The sequence below is a fragment of the Leuciscus leuciscus genome, assembly GCF_965113295.1.
Source record: "Leuciscus leuciscus genome assembly, chromosome: 25".
Lineage (NCBI taxonomy): Eukaryota > Metazoa > Chordata > Actinopteri > Cypriniformes > Leuciscidae > Leuciscus > Leuciscus leuciscus.
Genome location: NC_138724.1, coordinates 14582247 through 14608660, shown reverse-complemented (window position 1 = coordinate 14608660; position 26414 = coordinate 14582247). Strand labels below are relative to the sequence as shown.

At 37.9% G+C, this 26414-nt stretch overlaps 1 protein-coding gene across 2 annotated transcripts in view; it reads left to right on the top strand.

The window, feature by feature from the left end:
• tln2b (talin 2b) overlaps positions 1-26414 on the top strand; it is a 152956-nt gene that overhangs the window by 111168 nt on the left and 15374 nt on the right. For both annotated transcript variants that reach the window (XM_082159833.1, XM_082159834.1), the window contains exons 30-51: positions 259-398; positions 2086-2179; positions 2624-2713; positions 2800-2922; positions 4030-4173; positions 4245-4406; positions 4571-4711; positions 5730-5911; positions 7368-7500; positions 8634-8735; positions 9610-9780; positions 9920-10066; positions 11258-11359; positions 11445-11564; positions 13758-13904; positions 18238-18404; positions 18565-18748; positions 19049-19174; positions 20380-20496; positions 24342-24527; positions 24870-24977; positions 25064-25169. In XM_082159833.1, the coding sequence (XP_082015959.1) occupies positions 259-398; positions 2086-2179; positions 2624-2713; positions 2800-2922; positions 4030-4173; positions 4245-4406; positions 4571-4711; positions 5730-5911; positions 7368-7500; positions 8634-8735; positions 9610-9780; positions 9920-10066; positions 11258-11359; positions 11445-11564; positions 13758-13904; positions 18238-18404; positions 18565-18748; positions 19049-19174; positions 20380-20496; positions 24342-24527; positions 24870-24977; positions 25064-25169 (2992 nt within the window). The remainder of the gene's footprint in view (positions 1-258; positions 399-2085; positions 2180-2623; positions 2714-2799; positions 2923-4029; positions 4174-4244; positions 4407-4570; positions 4712-5729; positions 5912-7367; positions 7501-8633; positions 8736-9609; positions 9781-9919; positions 10067-11257; positions 11360-11444; positions 11565-13757; positions 13905-18237; positions 18405-18564; positions 18749-19048; positions 19175-20379; positions 20497-24341; positions 24528-24869; positions 24978-25063; positions 25170-26414) is intronic.

Below are 26414 nucleotides of genomic sequence, written 5' to 3'. Positions count from 1 at the left end.
ATTCCCAATTATAACTGCATCGAAAAGTTACAGGTACTTTTAAAAAAGATCTCCTTTTTTGTTTCTAAGAAGAAAGAAAGTCATGTGGGTTTAAAAACGAAGTGATAGTAGTATAATTTTTGGGTGAACTATCCCTTACATTTTTTTAAGCCATAAAATATAATCTCTTTTCAAAGAACTGCACATTTTTTTGCTGAATAAAGTTGAAAATCATGATAGTTTGACTGTAGGCTGAGCCGCCATCTTCTGTCTCCACAGTCCACAGATGACCAGATCCAGGTGATTGGCAACCTGAAGAACATCTCTATGGCATCCAGCAAGCTGCTGTTGGCCGCCAAGTCCCTCTCCGTTGATCCAGGGGCGGCAAATGCCAAGAATCTCCTCGCAGCTGCAGCACGGTAGGAATGAGCTTCGTTCGGTGGCCTGGGGAGAGTTTACTGATCATTAGCCAGTCAACCTGAGGGCCGGCCAGCGGCAAGTAATGAGCTATTCAGCTGAATGTTTTCACAAAATCAGAAACTTTGTGTATGAGTGAATAAGAACGTACCTACTTAACCATATTTTTGGATCAAATTTGTACCCATATGTGAGCTAAATCTGACAAAACTTCTTTTGGGGGGCATTTTCGTTAGTGAAAACTGTTTAAATATAAAGTAAAGTTTTGTTTTATTGTGAAAATGCAGAAAGATTTCTGTTAGGGTGTGGATTAGGGTTAGGTGTGTGTGTGTGTGTGTGTGTGTGTGTGTGTGTGTGTGTGTGTGTGTGTGTGTGTGTGTGTGTGTGTGTGTGTGTGTGTGTGTGTGTGTGTGTGTGTTTTCGGTAAGTGAAAGTTTTCCTTGTTAGTGTGCTTGTTCATTTTTGTGTGTGAATGTTTGTCTTTGTGTGTTTGTTATTGTATGTTTGTGTTTGTTAGTGTTTATGTTTTGTTTGTTATTGTGTATGTTTGTTAGTGTATGTTTTGTTTGTTATTGTGTGCGAGTATGTTTGTGTTTGTTACTGTTTAAGTTTTGTTGTTTGTGTTTGTTAATGTGAGTTTTGTTTGATATTGTGCGAGTATTTTGTGTGGGAGTTTGGTTTGTTATTGTGAATGTTTAGTGTGTGTTTTGTTTGGCAGTGCTTGAGTTTTGTTATTGTGTATGTTTGTTAGTGTGTGAGTTTTGTTCATTGTAGGCTATGTTTTGTGTTTCTTAATGTTTGTTTTTTATTGTGTGATTATGTTTGTGTTTGTTACTGTTTAAGTTTTTGTTTGTGTGTGTGTTTGTTTGTTAGTGTGTGTGAGTTTTATTTGTTATTGTATGTTTTGTTTCTTAATGTTTGTTTTTTAATGTGTGATTATGAATGTGTTTGTTAGTGTTTAAGTTTGTGTGTGTGTGTGTGTGTGTGTGTGTGTGTGTGTGTGTGTGTGTGTGTGTGTGTGTGTGTGTGTGTGTGTGTGTGTGCGTCAAGTTTGTGTGTTCCAACCAACAGCCCCCACACAGAAATGTTAAAAATGTAATAAATAATGTCATCATAAAAATCTAATAATGGAGAATGGTTTTGGGTTTGAGTTTAGGAGCATGATTAAGGGATAGAAAATGTTATATATAGCTCAATATGAAAACAATAGAAGTCAGTGGAAATACCTATCATGATGAAAAACAATTGTGTGTGTGTGTGTGTGTGTGTGTGTGTGTGTGTGTGTGTGTGTGTGTGTGTGTGTGTGTGTGTGTGTGTGTGTGTGTGTGTGTGTGTGTGTGCGCGAGCTGCAGAATCCTCTCAGGTGCCGTAGGAAGGCAGCAGCTCCTGAGGGTTTTGGGCTAGATTGATTTCTCTTTCCTTAATGAGGGACAGAAGAGACTGACTTGACACACATACACAACGGCATACACCCACTCACATCTAGACTCATATGAGTGTAACAAAACTAGTCATGATTGTCATGTTTTTTCATGATACTGATTAATTTGTAAGACATCAATGTTAGTGCCTCCTTTCTTTATTTAGAAGGGGCTGAAAGCTCAATGAGTCTCGAAATAGATATTCGAGACCATTTTTTGTGTTTTGTGTCATTCTGACTGTGATTTTCTTCTGTGTTTTGTGTTGCAGAGCGGTTACAGAAAGCATTAATCAGCTCATCACAATTTGTACCCAGCAGGCACCAGGACAAAAAGAGTGTGATAATGCTCTACGAGAACTTGAGGTACTTGAACAAACACTCACTTAGTCTCTCAAAATAGTTTATATTTGAGATGTTTATTTGTGAAATGATAATGATAATGTACTTCAAAAGCAGCCAGTTTGAGCTGTGTGTGATGAGATGGGGGCCTGTTAGATCTTCTATGGTGGGCTTATTTATATACAGTCAACATTAGATCACATTTGGCCTTATTTATCACAGATTAAAAACAGCCGTTTGTGTGATGCCTCTGTGAAACGTTCAAATCTGCCGGCCATAGGTCAATTGTGTATTAAAAAAGAGCCAATAATTATGATTGGGGTCTGTGAACGATTTTACATCAAATCTTATATGTGTCTCCAATAATCATTTTGAAATGGGGTGTTTTCGAAATACAAAATCTCACAGAATATTAACCTCTCCCTCTCTCTCTCTCTCTCTCTCTCTCTCTCTCTCACGTACATATAGGCTGTGCGAGGAATGTTGGACAATCCCAATGAGCCAGTCAGTGATCTCTCTTATTTTGACTGCATTGAGAGCGTTATGGAGAATTCCAAGGTAAAGAATCCGTCACAACATTCCAAAATTCTCTAAAGATCTTTTTCATTCCAAATGTTAACACATCTCTCGGTCTGATTGAACAGGTTCTCGGGGAGTCCATGGCTGGAATCTCACAGCACTGTAAGACGGGAAACGTGCCAGCGTTTGGGGATTGCGTAGGTGTGGCGTCCAAAGCGTTGTGTGGGTTGACCGAGGCGGCGGGCCAGGTGAGCTTTTAATTTGGTAGTGTCTGATAATTCTCCCAATATGCACTTCCAACATTGTGCTATTATTGTGCTATTACAAATTCAATAGTTAAAGGAACCGTATGTAAGAAATGTATTTCAAATAATCATAAAATGGCCCTGATATGTCACGAGACATTAAGAAATCATGTTCATTTCAAATACTTATATCACTGACAACAGTAGTCCGGCCAGGATATTGTCATTTAAAAGTGAAGTTGCAGCCCTCAACTGATGTTGATGTTGTCATGTTGTGTTTTGGCCTGATGCTCCACCCTCCACCTATCTACCAATCACGAAGTCAGTAGTGTTTCGGCATCCGGGTTGCCAGCTCTGCTCTTGTTACCACAGCTGCAGCTACAAACGTGTCGGATAAAAAATGTCTAACGTTACGAAACCTAAAAGACCTCGTTATGAATCCGAAATATGTCGTGACAAAGTCCGAAAAAAAACGTACTGTGTAGGACTCATCACTTGCCATTGGAAGCTCCTTGTAGCAGCCTACGTTCCTGCTGGATCCTGCAGCCTAACTGGCAACCTCGAGTCAGGGGGGAGGGGGAGGGGATACACCGCTCTACAGTCATTTGAAAGTGATTGCAGTACCAGTTTTGGCCACAATCTTACATACGGTTCCTTTAAGTATTACCAGCATCATTTGATGTTATCGACTACATAAATAGGCATTTGCTGCACATTTAGCTTCTGTAAATGGACATTTCTGAGTGAAACTGAATATTCAGTGGGAAATAATCTAGGATGGGCTTAAAGGTATAGCGGAGGATCTTTCCAAATTTTAGATAAGACCCGCCCTCTCCACTTTTTGAAAAGTTTGATTGATTCACCAGAATGATTGACAATTAGGAGGACCAATAGTTTAGACTACCCACCAGGAAGTAAAACATCCTCCGCTATACCTTTAATTTAATCCAACAAAACTAAGATGTGGTGCTATCGGTTAACTTTTTTGCTGTCCACACTGCATTGGTTTTGTCAGCAGAGTTGTTTCAAAGGTGGAAAATAAAGTTGAATTTTGATGTAAGGTTATAAAAACACAACACACTCTTTGTGCGTTACTTTATTTTTCTTCAGGCCTCCTATTTGGTAGGAGTCTCAGACCCCAACAGCCAGTCAGGTCACCAGGGATTGGTCGATCCCATCCAGTTTGCCAGAGCCAATCAGGCGATTCAGATGGCCTGCCAGAATCTGGTGGACCCGGCCAGCAGCCCCTCCCAGGTCACTGTTTGGCTCCTTAGTATTAAGTTATTTTTTTTGGCTTGCATTCTCATCCGTTTTTGTTTGTGTAGGTTCTGTCAGCGGCTACCATTGTTGCAAAGCACACCTCTGCCCTTTGCAACGCCTGTCGCCTGGCGTCTTCCAAAACAGCCAATCCTGTAGCCCGGAGACATTTCGTACAGTCAGCCAAAGAGGTCGCCAATACAACTGCTAACCTTGTCAAAACTATAAAGGTACGGCCTGCGATTAATTACCAAAAGATCATTTGGTAACAGAGTAATATAGATTTGTTTGAATTTTGACCATTTGCAAACTTATAACCATCAATCAGGCTGTGTTTATTTGTATGGGTTGAAGTGTTTTAGCAGATGTGATCTGTTTCTGCATTGTTTCTCAGGCCTTAGACGGGGATTTCTCAGACGAGAACCGCGAGAGGTGCCGAGTGGCCACGAACCCGCTGATAGAAGCTGTGGATAATCTCTCCACCTTTGCCTCCAACCCTGAGTTTGCCAGCATTCCTGCACAGATAAGCCATGAGGTGATGAAATACTGAATACCACAATATTTCATGTATTATTTATTGTGTGTGTGTGAGTGTGCGTGCCTGGGTACTCATTTCACAGAATTGTTTGTGCCAAATTTCGACTCTTAAACCAAATCAGGAGGACAGACAAATCTCAAAACACCAAGATTCTCTGTTACGGTTTGTCTGGTTTTGTTCATTCATTCCAGACCGACTGTCCGTCTCTGCATTAGTGGTGGACACTTTTCACTGACTCTTTCTGCAGGTTACAACCAAATTGTTCACAAACACTGATTCATTAATGAACAAAACAAGTGACTGTCGTTATGAGTGAGTCATTATACTTCCAATTAGTTCTACCAACAAGTGACTGGCTGTTTATCAATATGCGTTCTTAAGCGATCTTGCGTCCTTGTGTTCTCGTACCAAGTCATCATCAACCGTCAAAGTCCGGTTCCAATAATCAAGAATGCAAGTACAGAGGACGCATGAAAGTACCCAGATGTGTTTTTGATATCAAGGATTCATCAAATGCAGACGTAAGAGAATCGAACCATTAGAAATACCAGAAGACGAAAAATATTTTAGTATTATGAATAAATTAAAAGAATATTATATATTATATTTTTATGGAATTTTACAAATGAATTATATTACATTGTAAACTGAATTGTATTTATTTCCTATCCCTGTTGGTTTTGTGAGTCATTGAATCATTTACTCAACCAATTTGTTTAAAAACACTGATTAATTTAGGAACAAAACAAGTGACTCTTTATGAGTGAGTCATTGAATAATGTTAGTTCATAACACTGATTCATTCGGGAATGAAGCAAGTGACTGTCTTTATGAATGAGTGACAGAATCATTCACTTTTTCCAATTTTGTTAAAAAATGTTTATTCATTAAGTGAATATTATATTCACTTTTTTTTTTTTTTGACATTTTCCCTTTATATATGTTGCACACATTTTTATGGGATTTTAAAAATGAATGGATTGTAAACTGAATTGTATTTCTTTTCTAATTTTAGGGTTCAGCTTCCCAGGAGCCAATCCATCGCTCGGCTCGTTCAATGCTGGACAGCTCCACCCACTTATTAGAGACGGCCCGCTCACTTATCATTAATCCCAAAGATCCTCCCACCTGGTCCATCTTGGCAGGCCATTCCCGGACCGTGTCGGACTCCATCAAGAGCCTCATCACGTCCATCAGGTCTGTATCACGCAAATATAGACCTGATTCAGCAGTTGAGAAAGATATGTAAAAGCGTGTGGCGCCTCAGTCTCCATCAGCTGTTAAATAATAATAATGTGGGTAAAAGATGAGGTATAATTTCAACTTCTTGATTAAATAACTCAAGCACAAGTTATTAACAGTAGCAGCTGTTCACACACACTCATATCTGTCTGTTCCTCTCATTACAGCTCCAGGGGGAAGTAATATTACCAACAACCAATGAAATGAAAAACCAGAGAGTGTGTTATAAACAAAACAATATCGAATAATTAGTTGATATATTAAACTGAAAGATAAAAATAATAAAATAACAATTAAGCAAATCAAATAATGTATAAATACACAAAATGGTCACATCAATTAACACATCAATTTCACCTCTGTTATATTCAGTATAAATTATATTAATTTAAATGACATTTATATGTATTTATTCATTGGTGATGTTTCCTATTATGGATCATATTTTGTTTAAGCCTACTTAAAAACCTAGTTCTTATTAGACATACACTACTGTTCAAAAGTTTAGGGTCAGTAAGACCATAATGTTGCTAAATATTTATATTTCAAATAAATACTTTTTTTTTTTTTTATCAAAGAAACCTTTAAAAATCTCAGTTTCTACAAAAAAAATAAGCAGCTGTTTCCAACATTGTTAAAAATAAGTAAAAATAATGCTAAAAAAAATAAAAATAAGTTTTAATTCAGTTAACAGTGAGCATAAGAAAAGAGTTTAAATATAAACTGTTATAACAGAGATTTTGATAAAAGCTTAAATAGTCAGAACCGGCCGAGAAAGGTTAGAAATCGATGATTGAATCAGCTGTAAAAATCTTTAATCTTTTTCTAAAAGCCAACATTTATTTTAAGTTTTTTCTTTTTTTTTCTCAGTAAGTGTTTTGAAGGATTTTCTATCAAATAAAAGCTGAATATCAGAGTGTGTCTGATGTCGCTGAGTTGTATTTTGTGGTAAGTGACTCTTACTGGGTTTCTCTCTCCACTGAGAGTGTCCCGGGTGATTGATGTAGCATGAGGAGACTGAACGCTCTCCTGCTCCGAGTGCGTACAGACGATCTGATCTGAGATCAGCGACAGTGAAGGACCTCGACTGTAACACTCTCGGCAGGAGCGGGAACAGTGGCTGGGCTCGCTGCCCACCTGGCTGCCCTCCACACACTGTCCTCCCAGATCAACCAATCACAGCTGGAGCTCAGCCAGCCCTGTGTGTGTGTGTGTGTGTGTGTGTGTGTGTGTGTGTGTGTGTGTGTGTGTGTGTGTGTGTGTGTATGTGTATGAGCAAAATCACCCAAGTCTGCGCTGACTCTCCTCTTTTATGATGCTGTAATGTACAATATCTGGATTTAGTTGAGAAACCTAATTCAATTAAGCTGAAAAATACCCCATAGCAACCTGGTCTCCTCTGTTGTCATAGGGACAAGGCCCCTGGGCAGCGGGAGTGTGACCAGTCCATCGACAGCATCAACAAGAGCATCAGGGACATTGAGCAGGTGTCCCTCGTCGCCGTGGGTCAGAGTCTTCCCCGCAGAGACGACATCTCCCTCGAGGTAAACCAATAAAACGCCTTCCATCACTGTATAGTAGCGTTATGTTTCAGTAATGTTGCTCTGGTACAGTGTTCATTTCTGAGGAGGATTAGGAATGATGCTTAAAGGAATAGTTCACTTAAAAATGAAAATTCTGTCATCGTTTCCCCACCCTCAAGTTGTTTCAAACCTGTATGAACCAGACAGTTGATGGACCCCATTGACTACAATAGTAGGAAAAGAAATACTATGGAAGTCAATGGGGTCCATCAACTGTTTGGTTACCGACTTTCTTCAAAATATCTTCTTTTGTGTTCAGCAGAAGAAATGAAATTAATTATCAGTGGATTTATTTACAAATAAAGATGTAAGTAAATAAATTGCTTTTCAATTTAACAAACAAATAGACATTTAAATCTATTTATTTCAAGTATAGTAACTTCGTATAGTAACAATGTTATTTAGTAAAGTAACATTATTAATATTAATAATGTTTACTTTTTATAAATAATTTTGTAATGAAAAATTTAAATACCATTTTTATAAATGCTATAAATGTTTTTTTTATCCATTTAAAAAATAATTAAGACCCCCCCCCCCCATTATTTAATTGAAGTATTATTTTATTGTTATACCGAATTACATTTTTAAACATTAATAAAATAAACAATTTAAAATGTATTTTTATTTGTGAATTTAAGAAGTTATTTCTTTATTTACATTTTTGATTAATGAATAAATCAAGAATTGATTCATTTTAGTTTTTATACACCCCCTAGTCTCTCTATATAGATACATATATCAGTTTAAGTGTTATTTAATGTTATTTATATACTATTATAGTATTAATATTTTGAATTAGCTTTTATTTTTATATTTTCAGTTTTCATTTTCATTTTAATTTAAGTTTTAGTAGTTGTGTAATATGCTTTTGTCACTTTTATTAGTTTTTTTAAATGTATATTTTTGTATATATTTCTATTTAGTTTGTATCATTATTATATTTATATAATCTCGTCCCATTCGATTACATGGAGAGGGCGGGGTTTAAGATCAATACTGCAGCCAGCCACCAGGGGGGCGATCGAAGCGTTTTGGCTTGACTTTTCAGGACTTGGTTTGTGCTAATGCTAATGTGAGACTGCTTCCATTAGGCTTTACAGGAGCAGCTGACCTCTGCCGTGCAGGAGATCGGACACCTCATTGACCCCATCTCCACTGCAGCGCGAGGGGAAGCAGCTCAGCTCGGACACAAGGTAACAGGGACATGGATCTCAATAGTGGAACCACAAATAATGTCACCACTGCAGCGAATCCATGGCTGCGTCCGAAAGCTTAGGCAGCTGACTTGTTTCCTCAGGCAATGACTCTTCAGGCAATGAGCTTTGGTGAAAACTTAGCAAATGTTTAATTACTACACTAGTAATTTCTCACTATAAATGACATCAGAAGTGGAAAATGTTGGTCAAAAATGTATGGTAACGCACAAACTGACCACCAACCGCAACTTTCAGACGCCATCTTTATGTTTGAACTCAACTGTCACGGAATGGAACGCACTGGATTGTGGGATATCAAAAGCAGCGAAGGATACATCTATGCTGCCCTTCAAAAGCCGATCAGATCTCAGGAGACAGGAAGTGAAGCTAACATCGGATCCGAACATGCCTTGATGCCTTCCTACCATGGAATGCAGCATTTTTTAAGCTTTCGGACACAGCCCGTGATTTTCCCCGAAGGCTTAATGTGATTTACACAAGTACGAAATGTTCCTGGATCAACAACCTCGTCTTTCTTCATACTTCCATATAACATGTCTTTTTTGTGTGTGTAAATCACATACTTGAATCTCAAGAATAAACATCATGAATTGATTACAGTATGACAGCATCTAAAAAATTTAAAAAAGCATCTAAAAAAAGCCTGGTTGAATTAAATCCGGCTCTGTTTGTTTGGACCAATATTGATGCGGCCTGTCTAAAGTGTTTATCAGCTTGTCAATCACTTAAATAACTGAAAAATAAAGAAGTTGTATCAGTTCCCTCTATATATCACTCTTGCCTGAAATATATACAAGAAACTGTATGTTTGCATGCCAGATATTCTTAACCCGTCTGTTTTTCCTCTCAGGTGACTCAGTTAGCGAGCTACTTTGAGCCAGTGATTGTGGCGTCAGTGGGACTGGCGTCGAAACATGCCGACCACCAGCAGCAGATGAACATACTGGATCAAACCAAAACCCTGTTTGAGTCGGCTCTACAGATGCTCTACGCTGCCAAAGAGGGCGGAGGAAACCGTAAGGTACGACGCATGGAAATAACACCACACAAGGATTAACATCTGCACATTTGCAACTTGTAGCATCCAATGGCACATTAACAGCTTCTGGTTTGTGTATAGTTGTGAAGTGCTGCTAATGGGTCTATACTGGCCATTGCAGGCGACCCACACCCATGATGCCATAGCCGAAGCGGCCCAGCTGATGAAGGAGGCAGTTGATGACATCATGGTGACCTTAAACGAGGCCGCCAGTGAGGGGGGGATGGTGGGCGGCATGGTGGAGTCCATCGCTGAGTCCATCGGGCGGGTTAGTGACTCTATTTATAACTAGCGGAAAATCTTTTTTTTTCCAAAGCCATTGCTAATATCAACAAATCAAAGGGAGCGAATGAGCCCAAAAACAGAACCTGATTGACCAAATAAGACAGTGTGAAAGTTTTATATATATATATATATATTTCAAAAATCAAAAACTGTGGATAACAATTAAATGGACATGTATTCATGATTGATCATTCATGTTGAGGTATTTTGTATAATGGCTGCTAAACTGTATAATTGAAATTTATGTATCATATATATATATAAAAAAAAAAATATATATATATATATATTTAATACCATTAATGCCTATTATTATTTTATTAATTAGTTTATTAAATATTCATATGAAAAATAAGTGTAAAAGAACTGTTTAACCAACACAGTGGCTGCATATATATATATATATATATATATATATATATATATATATATATATATATACCTGCATTTGCATATTACCACTAGAAAAAGAAAGTTTTTCCACACCGTCTTATTTGGATAATCATGTTAAGAATGATGTTTATGTATAATAACCAATAAACTGTATAAATGTATAAATATATTATTTATAATATTTATATTATATTAACTTTTTTAATCTGTAAAGTGGACATGTTATTGGCCAATACCAATAATCCCTATACAAATAAATAATAATAATACATTTAAATAAAATATGTATGAAAACATATAAATATATATGAATAATAAATGTAAACATTTTCTGTGTTGGTCAAAAAGTTATTTTATTATTCATATATATTTATATATATATTTATATATATATATATATATATATATATATATATAAAAACCCTAACCCATATATATAGTATACTCTTTTCTCTTTTTTTTTCCTCTTGAATGCTTTCTCATCAAAGCCATCTCTATCTGGCTCTCTCATATGTAAATGTGTCACAGAGACAACAGCTGTCTCTGTATGTCATCATTAGACTGAATTGGCAGAACATCTCCATTTATCATCTCTGCATGTATGCAGTCTTTCATTATACTGTCGTGATTCACAATGGCAGTCAATTGAATATCTGCACCCTGATCATTTTCTGCGGGAATGATCACAACATCATGCACATGAACCACGTGAAGACTGTAATTTGTATTAGGACTGGATCCAGCATTACGTCACTGTTATCTGGGTCTCTTTATTTCACAGATGGATGAAGGAACTCCGCCGGAGCCTGACGGCACTTTTGTGGATTACCAGACCACCATGGTGAAGTTTTCAAAAGCCATCGCCATTACTGCGCAGGAAATGGTGAGGACGCTCGCTCGCTCAAAATGCCCTCTCCTCTCACACACCACTGTGCTAATATCACCTGTGGTCTGTTATGTGACCCTAGATGACGAAGTCAGTGACCTGTCCGGAGGAGCTGGGTGGACTGGCGTCTCAGGTGACGGTGGATTACAGCCAGCTGGCACTACAAGGCCGTCTGGCAGCTGCCACTGCCGAGCCAGAGGAGGTGAGGATCTCTCCAGCATGTGCGTCTAACCAGTGATCTGAGAAATGCTCATTTACACACACAATAATAGACACGCAGATGGCCTAAACCTCACGCAAACTCCAGATTTAAAGGAACAGATCACCTAAAACTGAAACTGAATTAGCTCAGCTGAGCTTGTACGGTTTTCTTGTTTGTGTAAAACACAAAAATAGAATTTGGAAATCTAGAATGCTCTTTTCCATACAATGAAAGTCCCACTGAACTTGAAAAATGACCAAAAAAAACACCCTAAAATGTCACAAATGTCCATATGACATGTCCATATGTATATAGACCAACACAGTAAAAATTATAATGTATTATACATTTTTATTTATGTATTTTATGACATACAGAAAATTCAGGGGGGAAAATATTTTACAAAATAAAATATATATGAATATATATTAGTGTTTTCAATCAATAAAAATAAAAAAAACTGTAATTAATCGCGATTAATCGCACCTGAAATGAAAGGTTGTAATATATTTGTATATTGTAAAAATGTCACAGTTAATCTCCAAATTAATGTGGAAACAACATAAAGACAGATATTTTAAATATTTCATCTAACTGGTAGGAAATGTATAGAAATTGAGTAAAGATATCTAACACTTCAGTCTTCACTGCATAAATTATAAATTTGATAGAGATTAGTCCTTTTTAAAGCTACAAAAGTTACTAAGTCAAGAGCAGTGCGTGAAAAAAAAGGATGATACGTTAATTGCGTTATATATATATATATATATATATATAAAATAAGAACAGTCGTTATTTACTGAAAACCTTAAAAAGTACTCTCAAATCTCAGTTGTATTTGCATATCTTAACCATTTAAACACACAAAATAATTCATTACATTTAATAATTCATTACATTTATATAGCGCTTTTTCTCGACACTCAAAGCGCTTTACATAGACGGGGGGAATCTCCTCAACCACCACCAATGTGCAGCATCCACTTGGATGATGCGACGGCAGCCGTATTGCGCCAGAACGCCCACCACACACCAGCTTACTGGTGGAGAGGAGACAGTGTTGAAGCCAATCAGTATATGGGGTTGATTAGGAGGCCATGATGGACAGAGGCCACTGGGCAAATTTGGCCAGGACACCGGGGTTACACCCCTACTCTTTCGAAAGACATCCTGGGATTTTTAATGACCACAGAGAGTCAGGACCTCGGTTTTACGTCTCATCCAAAGGACGGTGCTCTTTGACAGTATAGTGTCCCCATCACTAAACTGGGGCGTTAGGACCCACACAGACCACAGGGTGAGCGCCCCCTGCTGGCCTCACTAACACCTCTTCCAGCAGCAACCTGTTTTTTTCTCAGGAGGTCTCCCATCCAGGTACTAACCAGGCTCAGCCCTGCTTAGCTTCAGTGGGCAACCAGTCTTGGGCTACAGGGTGACATGGCTGCTGATACATGCTGCTGCTGCTGACAAAACATACTCATACAAAAAGAAAACTTGTTCAAACCATCTTATTGGCACTTGTACACTATATTCTAAGTTTTCTAAAGCCATTTGATAAATTTGTGTGAGGAATAGATTGAAAATTGTGTCTTTATTGACTGAAAATCTTTATTTATGAAAATTATTTTCTCTTGAATCTGATCCACATTTGTGTATCATAGCCACTTAAGTATAATAAAAATAAACTAATTCACACCATGCGATTTAGTGCAAACACATGAGCCTTGGTCATGCATGTATAGCAAACCTTCTACTTCCACTTTGCGTGTCGTTAAGCCTGTGAACAACGGTGTAATTTCACACTTTACAGTCGACTTATTTCACACCTTTGCTCTATCCACATTTGAAAAAAGGAACCCGACACGAGGACACGGTAGTCACCGGCTCTCTCTTCGCTAGCGTTTTTACATAAGTGGCCGCTGCCGTTACCATAGAAACGTGCACCCCCACAAGCCTTAAAAGCCCGTTGTGATATTCATAATGAAGAGCCGCCCACCCGTGTATCTGTGTGTCAGGTAATGAACATACAGTGCTGTCGGGCCCCCTCAAAGGCCGTCACAATCACTTCTTAATTATTGGATAGAGCTTTGTTGAACAGAGGCAGTGGCTTTTAAAGCAGTCGCCGAGGATGAATATATTCAGATTTAGACCCAGAACTCTTTCTTGAACTCGATATCTTTGCTGTATTTGCAGGTGGGATCTCAGATCAAGACTCGGGTGCAGGAGTTGGGTCACGGCTGCATCTACCTGGTACAGAAGGCCGGAGCCCTGCAGATGAGCCCGACGGACAGTTTCTCCAAGAGAGAGCTGATCGAATACGCACGTGACGTCACTGAAAAGGTAGGCTTGCTTGCTAGTGTGCGAGGCCGTTACTTCTGTGCGGTTTTCTGCGTTACTTTGTTCCGTTTTAATTACATTTTTATAGTGATGTCCATTCGGATATATATATATGTGTGTGTTATATTCGAATGGACAGTAATATATTTACATTTACATTTACATGTAGTCATTTAGCAGACGCTTTTGTCCAAAGCGACTTACAAATTGGGACTAAATTAAGCAAGTCATCGTGAAGAGGCAAAAAACAACGCAAGAAGTGCTCAAAATACGAAGTTCAGGCATTATTCAGAGTAGCATAAGCCCGATAAGCGAGAATTTACAGGAAAATATATATATGGTTTTTTTTTTGGTTTTTTTATATATATATATATGTATGTTATATTCGAATGGACAGTGATATATAAATATATTACATAACTTTAATGTTATATGCGATTAATCGCAATTAATCGAATGGACAGCACATTTTTATCAAGGTATTAAAAAAAATCACAAACGAATTTCTGTAATCAAAGGTTCATGGTGCTTGTATTTAAAGTCTCTTTCTGATCTCTAATGTTGATTTATTTCATATGCTATGTTTGCTAAGGCTAAAACCCCCATAAACTTACATTAAAGGAGAGACTAGTCATATCTAGAGACCAGAATATTATGCTTAGCAATGCCCTAGCAACCACCCACAACACCCTAGCTATGACATAACTACAGTATGTCCTTGCTTCCCTCAATACACCCTGGCAACCCCATAGCTACACACTGACAACCACCCACAACATGCTAGCAATAGCACTGCAACGCCTTTGCTACCCCCATAACACACTAGTAATAGCATAACCACGACACCCTAGCAACCACATAGCAACACCCTGTTGACTACCCACTGCACCCTAGCAAATCACATAGAAACACACTAGCAACCACCTACAACACCCTTGTAATCGCTTACGACACCCTAGCAACCACATAGCAACATAATGGCAACCACCCACAACACCCTAGCGATATCATAGCAACATCCGTGCAACCACTCACAACATACCAGCAACAGCATAGCAACGTCCTTGCTACTATCCACAGCACCCTAGCAATCACATAGCAACTCCCTGTCAACCACTTACGACACCCTAGCAACCACATAGCAACACACTGGCAACCACCCACAACGCCCTAGCAACCACATAGCAACACACTGGCAACCACCCACAACGCCCTAGCAAATGGTATAGCCACGCCTGGCAACCACTCATAACATACCAGCAACAGCATAGCAACGTCCTTGCTACTATCCACAGCACCCTAGCAATCACATAGCAACTCCCTGTCAACCACTTACGACACCCTAGCAACCACATAGCAACACACTGGCAACCACCCACAACGCCCTAGCAACCACATAGCAACACACTGGCAACCACCCACAACGCCCTAGCAAATGGCATAGCCACGCCTGGCAACCACTCACAACATACCAGCAACAGCATAGCAACGTCCTTGCTACTATCCACAGCACCCTAGCAATCACATAGCAACTCCCTGTCAACCACCTACAACACCCTAGCAACCACATAGCAACACACTGGCAACCACCCACAACGCCCTAGCAACCACATAGCAACACACTGGCAACCACCCACAACGCCCTAGCAAATGGCATAGCCACGCCTGGCAACCACTCATAACACATTAAAATCATGGTTGCAACATTTGCAATGAAATGAAACGAATGTATTTTCAGTATTTCATCATATTATATGGATTCTAAATTCTTTCTCAAAACTGATGTGAACCTGACGACATAGCAAACATTTTCCTGGGTGTTCTAGCATGCAGTGACATCAAACAGTTCTGTTAATATTTATGAGTTTAATGTCAGTGGTAGTCGGAACATTGTCTAGATGGGCTTGAGCATATACAAATAAAATAGTACGCAACGTAATAATGGCACTATGAGAGTCGACTGCCCGTTTTCTGTGACTACACTTTTCATTCTTTGTGTTCCAACTGTTTTTATGCCATTTTTCGAATTAATGCAGGAAGCCCCCACTGCTTCTCTTGTGAGGTTGTGTATAGTAGATTACATTCAATCACTGTGTCATATTTGTCTTTGCTTACATCTCAGTAGCTGGAGTTTGTTCGGCCCCTACTGTGATGGTGCTGTGAGTGACCCCTCGCTGCTTTAAATGAGCTCTGTTTAAATGTGTCCGAGTCCCCCACTAGCCCGATTCAATTCAAACCTCAGCTCTGCCTGGAATCATTTCTGTATTAAACGTGAATAGGGAAGGTTGCATTTGAATGCCTCCCTTATGGCTTTTCATCTACTCGTGAAGACAACTCCATCTCTCTCTGTCGGTCTCTCCTTTCCCAGTGTTAGTATAATGGTCTCGCTTTAATGGACTTGTCCATCTATCTTTCAGCTGCTTGTCAGAGCCCATCTCTCAGCATTTGTCTTTTTCTGATGTTAGCGATGGTAGAAGCAGTTACAGTTAGAGTAACAGTAGAATACAGTTTTGTATTGCTTTCATCATAGCTTGTAAGAACATTATTATATAATATTTAGCACGTTAACACATGCAATTTTCAGAACTACTTAATATATTTAATGCAATTAACGCAGCAAATCCTTTTTTTCCAATCGTCCTTTGGCTAACGTTACATTATATGATCACGCTCTTATTCATGCAAATGCTTTTAAACCATTCAAGCATGATAAGAGAACACACACACACACACACACTCACACTCGTGCGGACAGAAAGCTCCTTCAGACAGCACTTGAACGGACAAAATCACACAAAAATATACGAAAATGCCCATTTTGTCGAGTATCCTTGTAAGCAGTCTTAAATGAGTTAAATGAAGTGTTAAATGAATGTAGAGAGTTGTGAGAAAATGGGATGCTTGTCAGATACTCATCATGTGCGGCAGGTCTTAAAGTGACAGCAGCCTAATAAACCTGCTACTGTCTGTCATTAATGTTAATCAAAGACCAAAAGAAGGCAAGAAAATCACTCACTGCTCTTGACTGAATAACTTTTGTAGCTTTAATTAGTGATTAATCTATATTTAATTGATCATTTATGTAATGAAGACTGTGAAGTGTTTGATAACGTTATTATATCCTACCTTAGACCTTCCTGAAAATCCTAACGCAGGTTTTACATGAGTCAAAAACAACACACACAATAACTTTTTGTGTATTTTGACAGGGCAAGTAAAAATCTGAACTGGTCTTACTGGGCTAATAGAAAAAATTGAGCCCTGATATATTGAAGGGCAGGTAAATGTGACATTTATTGTAATTGTAAGATTGTTTTAAGTTCACTTAAATTAAAATTTGTTGAATTTTCTAAAGCCTAATAATATAAATGTTAAAATGTATAGCTTTTAATTATACTGTAATGCTGAATGGCTATAATTAATGGCTAAAAAAAAAAAAAAAAATATATATATATATATATATATATATATATATATATATATATATATATATATATATATTTCATTGAGACATCAGTAGCTGTGATATCTGTGATACTGGCCTTCTTTTATAAAAATATGCCATTAAACAAATATTTAAAATATAGGCTACTGCCTTTATGTTGTTTCTACATTCATTTGGAGTTTAAATGTGAAATTATTACAATATAAAAATATATTGAAAACGTTAATGTTATTAATTACAGAAAAATGTGTGATTAATTAGTTTAATTATTAGTATTTTATTAGTTTATTAATTAGTATTTTTTTAATTGATTGACAGCACTAATTATATTATATTATTTATTACACTATAATGTATTTGTAATTAAACTTTTTGAAATGTATGTAATCATAATATATTAAAACCTTCTAATACAATTATTATTATTTGTTTATAACTATAATTATCATATTATATATTATATGTATGTGTAATTAAACTTTTTGAGATTTTGTAATCATAATAAACAAAGCCTTCTAATGCTATTATTATTATTTGTTTGTAAATATTATATTAAACTATTTATTTAAATTATGTCATTGTAATATATTAAACAACCTTCTAAATCTATTATTATTTATAATATTATACGTATTTATAATTAACCTATACAATTATGTATTTATAATTTATTAATAAAAACCTTCTAAACTATTATTTTTTTATTATTATTATTATTATTTGTCAATAAAAATATCAATTTAATTTAAAATACATTTTAATTTAAATGTTAAAATATTTAATTCATTCATTGAATTGTTATCGCCCAACAGAAGTCCGACCGCATTGGAAAGCTGTCCCAAACTCTGCCTATGGAGTTTATAATGAAGTGTGATTCACTCTCTCCCGCAGGTGTCCATGGTGTTGTCCGCCCTGCAGGCTGGGAATAAAGGAACTCAGGCCTGCATAACGGCAGCCAGTTCTGTCTCCGGCATCATGGCTGACCTGGACACCACCATCATGTTCGCCTCTGCCGGCACACTCAACGCAGAGAACGAAGAGTCTTTCGCAGACCACAGGTGAGACCTAGTAGAACGTGGCACAGTTTCAGCATCATATACATAAAATGTGAACGGTTTGTTCTATTAATGTTTTGTATAATCTTGGGACCATAGAATAGAGCTCGAAAAAGAGTGTCTGTCGTGTAATCTGAAGCGTATTTGTTTGTGCACTCTTCAGAGAGAACATATTGAAAACAGCTAAAGCTTTGGTTGAGGACACCAAGCTGCTTGTGTCTGGTGCTGCATCGAGCCAGGACAAACTAGCCCAGGCTGCCTATTCCTCTGCCAAGACCATCACACAGCTCACTGACGTGGTCAAACTGGGCGCTGCGAGCATGGGCTCAGAGGACCCAGAGACACAGGTGTGTGTGTGTCTCTGTTTGTGCATCTTCCTAATCTGTCATAGGATCCAGTAGACGATACCATCACCAATGTGTTCTTAGTCTGCTCCTGTATTCTTATCTCAGTGTAATGAGAATATCATTAGTTCTCCTCTCAAGTGTAGAAGATGTCGTGACATTTGGATGCAGATACCCTCTGACTCATCTCTGCTCGACATCTACATCCCTGGAGGAGTGCAGTGTATTATGGGACTGGATAAAGCCGGTGGCATGTCACGACTAAAGGTGGTTGTGATAAAGTCTTCTCTCTGTCTCTTTCAGGTGGTCCTGATAAACGCAGTCAGAGATGTCGCTAAAGCTTTGGCTGAGCTGATTAGTGCCACTAAATGTGCCGCGGGCAAAGCAGCGGACGATCCATCCATGTATCAGCTGAAGAGTGCCGCCAAGGTGTGTTTGGTTGAAGAATGTTGTATGTGTGTCTGTAAGGAAGGCATTATGCAGTCTAGTGAGGGTCATATCTTATTCTGATGACTATCACATCCTCGGTGTGTGTGTGTGTGTGCACCTGTCTAACAGCTGGCCCTGTCTCTCATTTTCTTGGCTGGGTGCTGTCTTCGCTCGCTGTCATCTTGGTGTGTGGCCACAAATCAAACCCTATCTTTCAGTGATCATAGTGTGTATCACAGTGTGTATGTGAGTGACTCAATGGCCACACTGCAGGGGACAAAACCATTCTGTGTGTGTGAACGGCTTAAGGACTGCTTCTTTCCCTTCCTCTCTTCCTTTTTCTGTCTCCTCTCCAAATGCCATTTTTGCATTATTATGTAGCAAAGCATAAATGATTAATTTTGTAAACATAATTAAAAGAAAATTAAAATGGTGCTTGCTTCTGCAGTTATGCTGTGGATCAGTGCACATAGTTTGTCATATGAAATGAATCTCCAGGCTTGTATAAACAGAAATTGATGTGTACCCCACATATTTTCAAAAATGCTCTAATCCTTTGATCATTCACCTGGTGCTGTTAAACCTCTGGGATTAACTTCCACATACATGCAACATGATATGTTTTGTTTAGCATATTTAGGTAATGCTGTTGTTATCTTCACAGGAAGATTTTTTTACATTCCTCCAACAAATGGTGACTTCAGATCCTTTGGGATTTTGCTTCAGACATTCATTGCGCTTGTTTCTTCAGTGTGTTTTTAAAGCTGTGGTGGCGTCCCTCAGGGCTTTGTCTTAGGCCCCCTTTTGTTTTCTTGGGTTTCCTCTTATGTTCCTTTTGTATTTAAAACTTTTCCTAAAGCAAGATTTAGAATCATTACAGGCTTCAGCTGTGGTCCATTTAAAAGGTCCAGTTTGATCACCAGACCATTTTCTGATGTTTTGATGATTTAGATTTCAGTTTTTTACATTGCAGAGAACAGAACTAGGTCGACCTTGCCTAGTACTTTACTGAGCTCTTTGATACAGCTGTTCCTGTCATAACATTGCATCTGACCTTTTTTCAGTGTGTCAGGTGAAAAAACTGGTTGCAAAGCTGTTGACATTCTCTAATTGAGCTCACTTGAGATATACAGTACATAAAGCACAAAAAAGGGGTTATTTGCCAGTCAGAGACTTTGACCTCCCTATGTTTTCTGATGTTACAGGTGATGGTGACGAACGTGACCTCTCTGCTGAAAACTGTGAAAGCGGTGGAAGATGAGGCCACTCGCGGGACGAGGGCTCTGGAAGCCACTATTGAGTGCATTAAACAGGAACTCACTGTACGGAACATTCTTTGTGTGTATATTGAACTCTTACTAGAGTCTTTCCAAGAGATATTGTGCATTCCACATTTAAAGTATAGTTCCTCAAAAAGGACAATTCTGTCATTATTTTATCACCCTCATGCCTTTCAAAACCTGCATGACTGACTTTCTTCTGTGGACACAAAATAAGTTGTTTTGAAAAAACAACAATGGACCCCATTGACTTTATATGGACAAAACAAAACACTGAGACATTTTTTCGAAATATCTTGTTTTGTGCTCCACAAAAGAAAAAGAGTCATTCGGGGTTGGAACGACACAAGGATGAGTAAATTCATTTTTGTGTGAACATCTTTTAAGCACTTGAGACTATGTTAGAAATGTCGGTTTTATCATGTTCATTTTGATCCTAATTAAGATATGCTAATATAATCCACTTGTTTTACAATCTGACCGTGAATTAGTACCAATTAGGTCCAGCTTAATTAGTTTTAGCCCAGACAGAGGTAAAAACCCATCCTTCGGTGATATGAACTGGTAATACAGAGTAATACACCATGTGAGCATTGGCCTGTTCTCCACCTGCTCCTCGTTCTCCTTCTCCCATGGGTGTCTCTACTCCACTTATCGGACACTGTGTGACAGATTGAGATAGTGATACAGGAAAGCAAGAGATTTCTATTTTATCTTCTAGCTTAAGTGCTCCTTTTATCAAATGACCATCAGTACATTGGAAATCCTGACTCAGGGTTCGTACACATTTTTACCATTAAATTTCCATGACTTTTCCATGACTTTTCCATGACTTAAAGGTAGCCTAAATATTCATGACATAATGTTCAATAAAACGTCTGTGTATACATGTAAAATAAGAATAAAAATCCATGTTCAAATTTACCACCCCATATCTTGAATAAAATAAATGAACAAGCAATGTTTTAATACAAAATAAATTCCTAAAATTCACGGGCGGAGATGCGGGTGGATAATGAACTCCTTGCGGGCGGGTAACGTTAGTAGCGGATGGAAAATGTGCTTGAAGAGCTCTTTTCCAAAACACGATAAACGCCATTAAAAAAAAACAACAAAAAAAACGAGATTGTCCCTATTCACTGCTCCATCAATGTTTCATGCCAAATAGCTATATTTCCTTGTTTAAAATGTAGGCCACTGCAAGATGCAATTTCTTTCCAAATCGCCGACCCTATTTTTAGCCTAAACGGATAAATCCTCTCGACTAATCAGAATTAGGTGAACGTTCTATCTTAACAGATCATTATAAGTCCTCAAAATGAGTCAAACTAATCTTATATTCTCTCTCTCAATTTTAATTGTTTATTAATAAACAAGTGTGTTCTGTGTCGACTACAAAGACGAAGTTGACTGACTCGCGATCTTCTTAGTAGTGAACACGCCGGAGAGAAATGCACATTTCATACGGATTAGGCTCAGGGTCCGAAATTAACTTTTTGGCTCACCTGCCACGGGGACTGGTAGATGAAAAAATCCACAAGCATATTTTTTACCGGCCAAAATAATAAACAGCCTTTTTTTTGGTCACATATAGCCTACATTCATTTCAGTACTTTTAATTGAGATAATAAGGTAGGCATATTATGTTGAATACAAACATAAAAAAAATTGTCCAGAGCAAAATTTGAAATGTATAATAATAAAAAAACTAATAATAATAATAATAATAATATTATATATATATATATATATATATATATATATAGAGCCTATATATATATATATATATATATATATATATATATATATATATATATATTGATCAAAATGAGAGAAATATATGAAATATTACTATCATTGGGGTGAAATATATATATATATATATTTTTGTCAGTTTTGTTTCCTGACTCATGTGGAAGGGAAGGCAGAACGTACTCGGTAAGTTACTTACGTAACTTCGGTTCCCTGAAAGATAAGGGAACGAGTATTGCGTTGCAAACGCTATGAGAAAACTAATTTTATCGAGAAAAGAACGGCCATGGTGTGTAAAGCAGAAGCAGCCTGGCCAGCGGCAGAGTATGCACGATCCGCGAGTGCTGAAGACGCTCTGCACGGCTTTGATGAGCAGGACACAAATGGGCGGCGACCGCTTCTTCCAGTGGCGGGAGCTTCACATATCCTTTTTTCTTAGCGCCGTCAACAGATAGAACGTTAACTGTACGTACACACCGCCGCCGACTTGAGCTGCAAAGAAGCTCTGGCCGCCCTGTCAAGAACGCTTGTCAAAAAGTACAGGGAAGCTTGACGCTTGTCCGCTCTGAATAGTGAGTGCGCGCGCGCGGCCGGGGCTCGCTCGCTCACTCGCTCTCTCTCTGCTCGTTCTTAAGAGGCAGAAGAGCGCGTGCGCGCTGACAATTTTATTATTTTGGTATGAACATTCACCTTAGCCTTTTGATAGCCTTTTGAGATATACTCGCCAAACGGAAAATCCACCCGCATTTGGCGCTTGGCGGGTGTTAATTTCGGACCCTGATTAGGCTACATCGTTTTATTTTGTTTTGAATGGTTCTGTTTAAAAGTAGAGATTTCTGTAGATAATAGATATAGGCCTATTTCAGTTTTGTTTAGGTCTGTGAGGCGAGTAGGCTACCTTTTACGCTGAGTTTCGGTTCATGGATGATGAAGTTCACTCCTGCGCCTCTGTGTCGTGATTATCTATTTTCTGCTATTTACTTTTTATTTATTTATTAAGCAATTGGTTAATGAAACATATTTTAAAATCAAGATACAATTAATACAAAACGAAATTCGTTTAGAAAGGCTTTGTGCTTTCTGTTTGAGGTCTCTGTGTAAGTTTTAAAGTCTTTTAGTGCCGCTTTCAGAGCACTCATTACCATAATGGAATGTCATGTAATGTTGTTTTTTCCTCATAAATGCGAACACGGAAAATAAAAGACAAAAGACATTTTTTAAAAGGATAAATCATCCATATTAATTTGTATATATTTTAAATGTTTAACAAAGAGGCAAAAAGTCAAAAAAAATCTGAAAATTCGTCGATATTTTTTCTTTTTGATATATTATATTATTAATAATAATAATTTGTAGGGCGGTGGCTGAGATATAAACCTACTAACGTCCTCCGTTGCCATGATTTTTGGAATGACTGATCGCGAGAGGAAAAAAAAAAGTTTTAGTCTTAACATCGGTTAATGGAAACGCCGTCATTTTGCAATAGTTATTTAGCGATATTTAGGAGAAAAAAAAAAGTTTTGCTCAAATCTGTAATGGAAAGGCGCATACAGACGGTAGCTATATAGCATATATGAAAACGCAAAGCAGCTTATTTTCATTTGAAGCACTGAGCTGAGGACAGCGACACAAGAGCCACACAGGTATGGCTACTTAGTCGCTGTCCTCAGTGCCGCAGAAAAGCGCTGAAACGGACATGAAGGGGAACCCATTTCTTTTGGCCCATCTAGTTTTCTGGAGGCCCACCTACAATCAAAATCCGCCGCAAGTGAGTCACGTGATTCGACTGATCACCCTAACGAAAAAAGTATTGCAATTTGTTTCACCAATATTATTAATTAAACAAATTCAAGTACACGGATATTTTGAAAAACAAATTTCCATGACTTTTCCAAAACTTTCTGAGTTTATTCATTTTCCAAAACTTTTCCAGGCCTGGAAATTGCCATTTTAAAATTCCATGACTTTTCCAGGTTTTTCATGACCGTACGAACCCTGCTGACTGCATTACTGTATTTAGTCCACAAAAAATCTTCTAAATTCTAAAAATGTAAGATTCAATAAAGAGAAATAGATATCGGTCATGTATGAACTATTTCTTCTCTTGCCGGACTATTGCATCATCTGTTTTCCAGGTTTTCCAGTCCAAGGACGTTCCTGAGAAATCCACCACCCCAGAAGAGTTCATCCGCATGACCAAGGGCATCACCGTAGCGACGGCCAAAGCCGTGGCAGCAGGGAACTCGGCTCAGCAGGAAGATGTGATATCCACTGCCAACCTGAGCCGCAAAGCCATCTCCGACATGTTGACCACCTGCAAGGTGTTTATCCACCATCACACACACATATGCCCACTCATACAAACACACCTCACCTCATGCTGATCAACAGTACAGTGGTAATCCACAAACGCTTGAAACCCAACAAAATGTGTTTATATACACACATGATTGTGCTTGCACAAATTCTCCATGTACGATCAATGCTGTTTGATCGATTTCTCAATGTCATTTAGCACTAACCCACCTTTGACTCCTAAATTACGCCCTCTAGTGTTGTCATGATGCAATGCAGTGTTTTTTCACTCTACAAAAAACCCCACAGATTTAAAAATTCTGCAGATTCCTCATCATGTGCTATAAATTTGCATTGGTGTCTTGCAGCAAGCCGCGTACCACCCAGAAGTAGTCCAGGATGTTCGGAATAAAGCTTTGCTCTACGGCATCGAGTGTACCACCGGATACATCGACCTGCTCGAACACGTCCTTCTCGTGAGTGGGCGCGCCGACAGTTTTCACATGTGGATGTGTTTGTGCATGTGTTCTGTGATTAAACCTCGTCTGTTTACTCCACACAGGTCCTGCAGAAACCCACGGCCGAACAGAAACAGCACTTGGCCACACTATCCAAGAAAGTGGCGGGCTCCGTCACGGAGCTCATCCAGACTGCTGAAGCCATGAAAGGTGAGCACACACTTACGGATTGGTCCCAAAGTGTATCTATTTCAAGTATGTGAATATTGATGGAGCAACACTATTAGTTTGAAATACAATATTATGGAATATCTTTTTTTAAATAAAAATGCAAAGCCTTGCGAAATGCTATTATAATGCTATTATAATGGAGAAAATCATATATATTATCATCTAATTTTGTGAATGATGGGTTTTCGAATTCTGCTGAGCTTTCCGTCATGCAGGCCTGGTTATGACAAATGCTCTTGAGAGGTAATAGGGAACATTGCAGGTCAATTGAGCTGAATTTGTGGAGGTTTAATAGAGACATTGGGCTTATGGCGCTCTCTTGCTCTTTTCTATAACACTGCTTTGTTGTTTTTTCCATTTCTGCCACAGATGGAGGTGAGTATGATATACACAGTGTTGTTTTTCTCCAATATCAGGCCACACACATACAGACTTGAGTTACTGACCGGCATGGACACACACACGCATACAATGAGTTATAGTGTGAGAGAAAAGAGAAGAAGGGATAGAATTGAATTCCCTCAGGTTTAACATAATCCTCAAACACATTCTTGCCATCTGTTTTCACAAGCTGTTTGAAAAAAACAGACATATTTTAGTGCCTCTTAAACGTCGGTAAAGGAAAATGTATTGCAAAGCACATTTGCTCCATAAATGGCTATTAACATAAAGATGTGCACATTCATCTAGACAATTAATGAATGATTGTGATTGTAATAACCTGCCAGTCAGCATTAAGAACAGTGTTTAACTTGAATTATTAGTTGTGGCATCTGTTCATTATCATACATTATTCATACAAACTGCTGCCCTTACCAAAATTTTCCATGGTAACTGTATTTATTAGCATAATAAATATATATTTATATAAAATATATTTGTCAAGAAAATAATAAATTATCTATAATTATTTTCTTGACAATTAAGTATACTTTCCTCCATTATTCTCCTTACCGTAATGTGTACTCACTTTTATTTTTTATTTTTTTATTCACATTTTTTGTGGTGATTCTCATTAGATTATAGGGTTATTTAAACAATTATAGGGTTATTTAAATAATTTAAGATTTCGTTTAATTTGTTTAATTTGTTATTTTTTTGTTAGGGATGCACCGATATGAAAATTTTGGCCGATATCAGTAACCGATATTTCTTTATATTTGAAAGCCGATAACCGATATATTATCCGATAAATATAAATCCAAATTTTTATATGATTTTTGA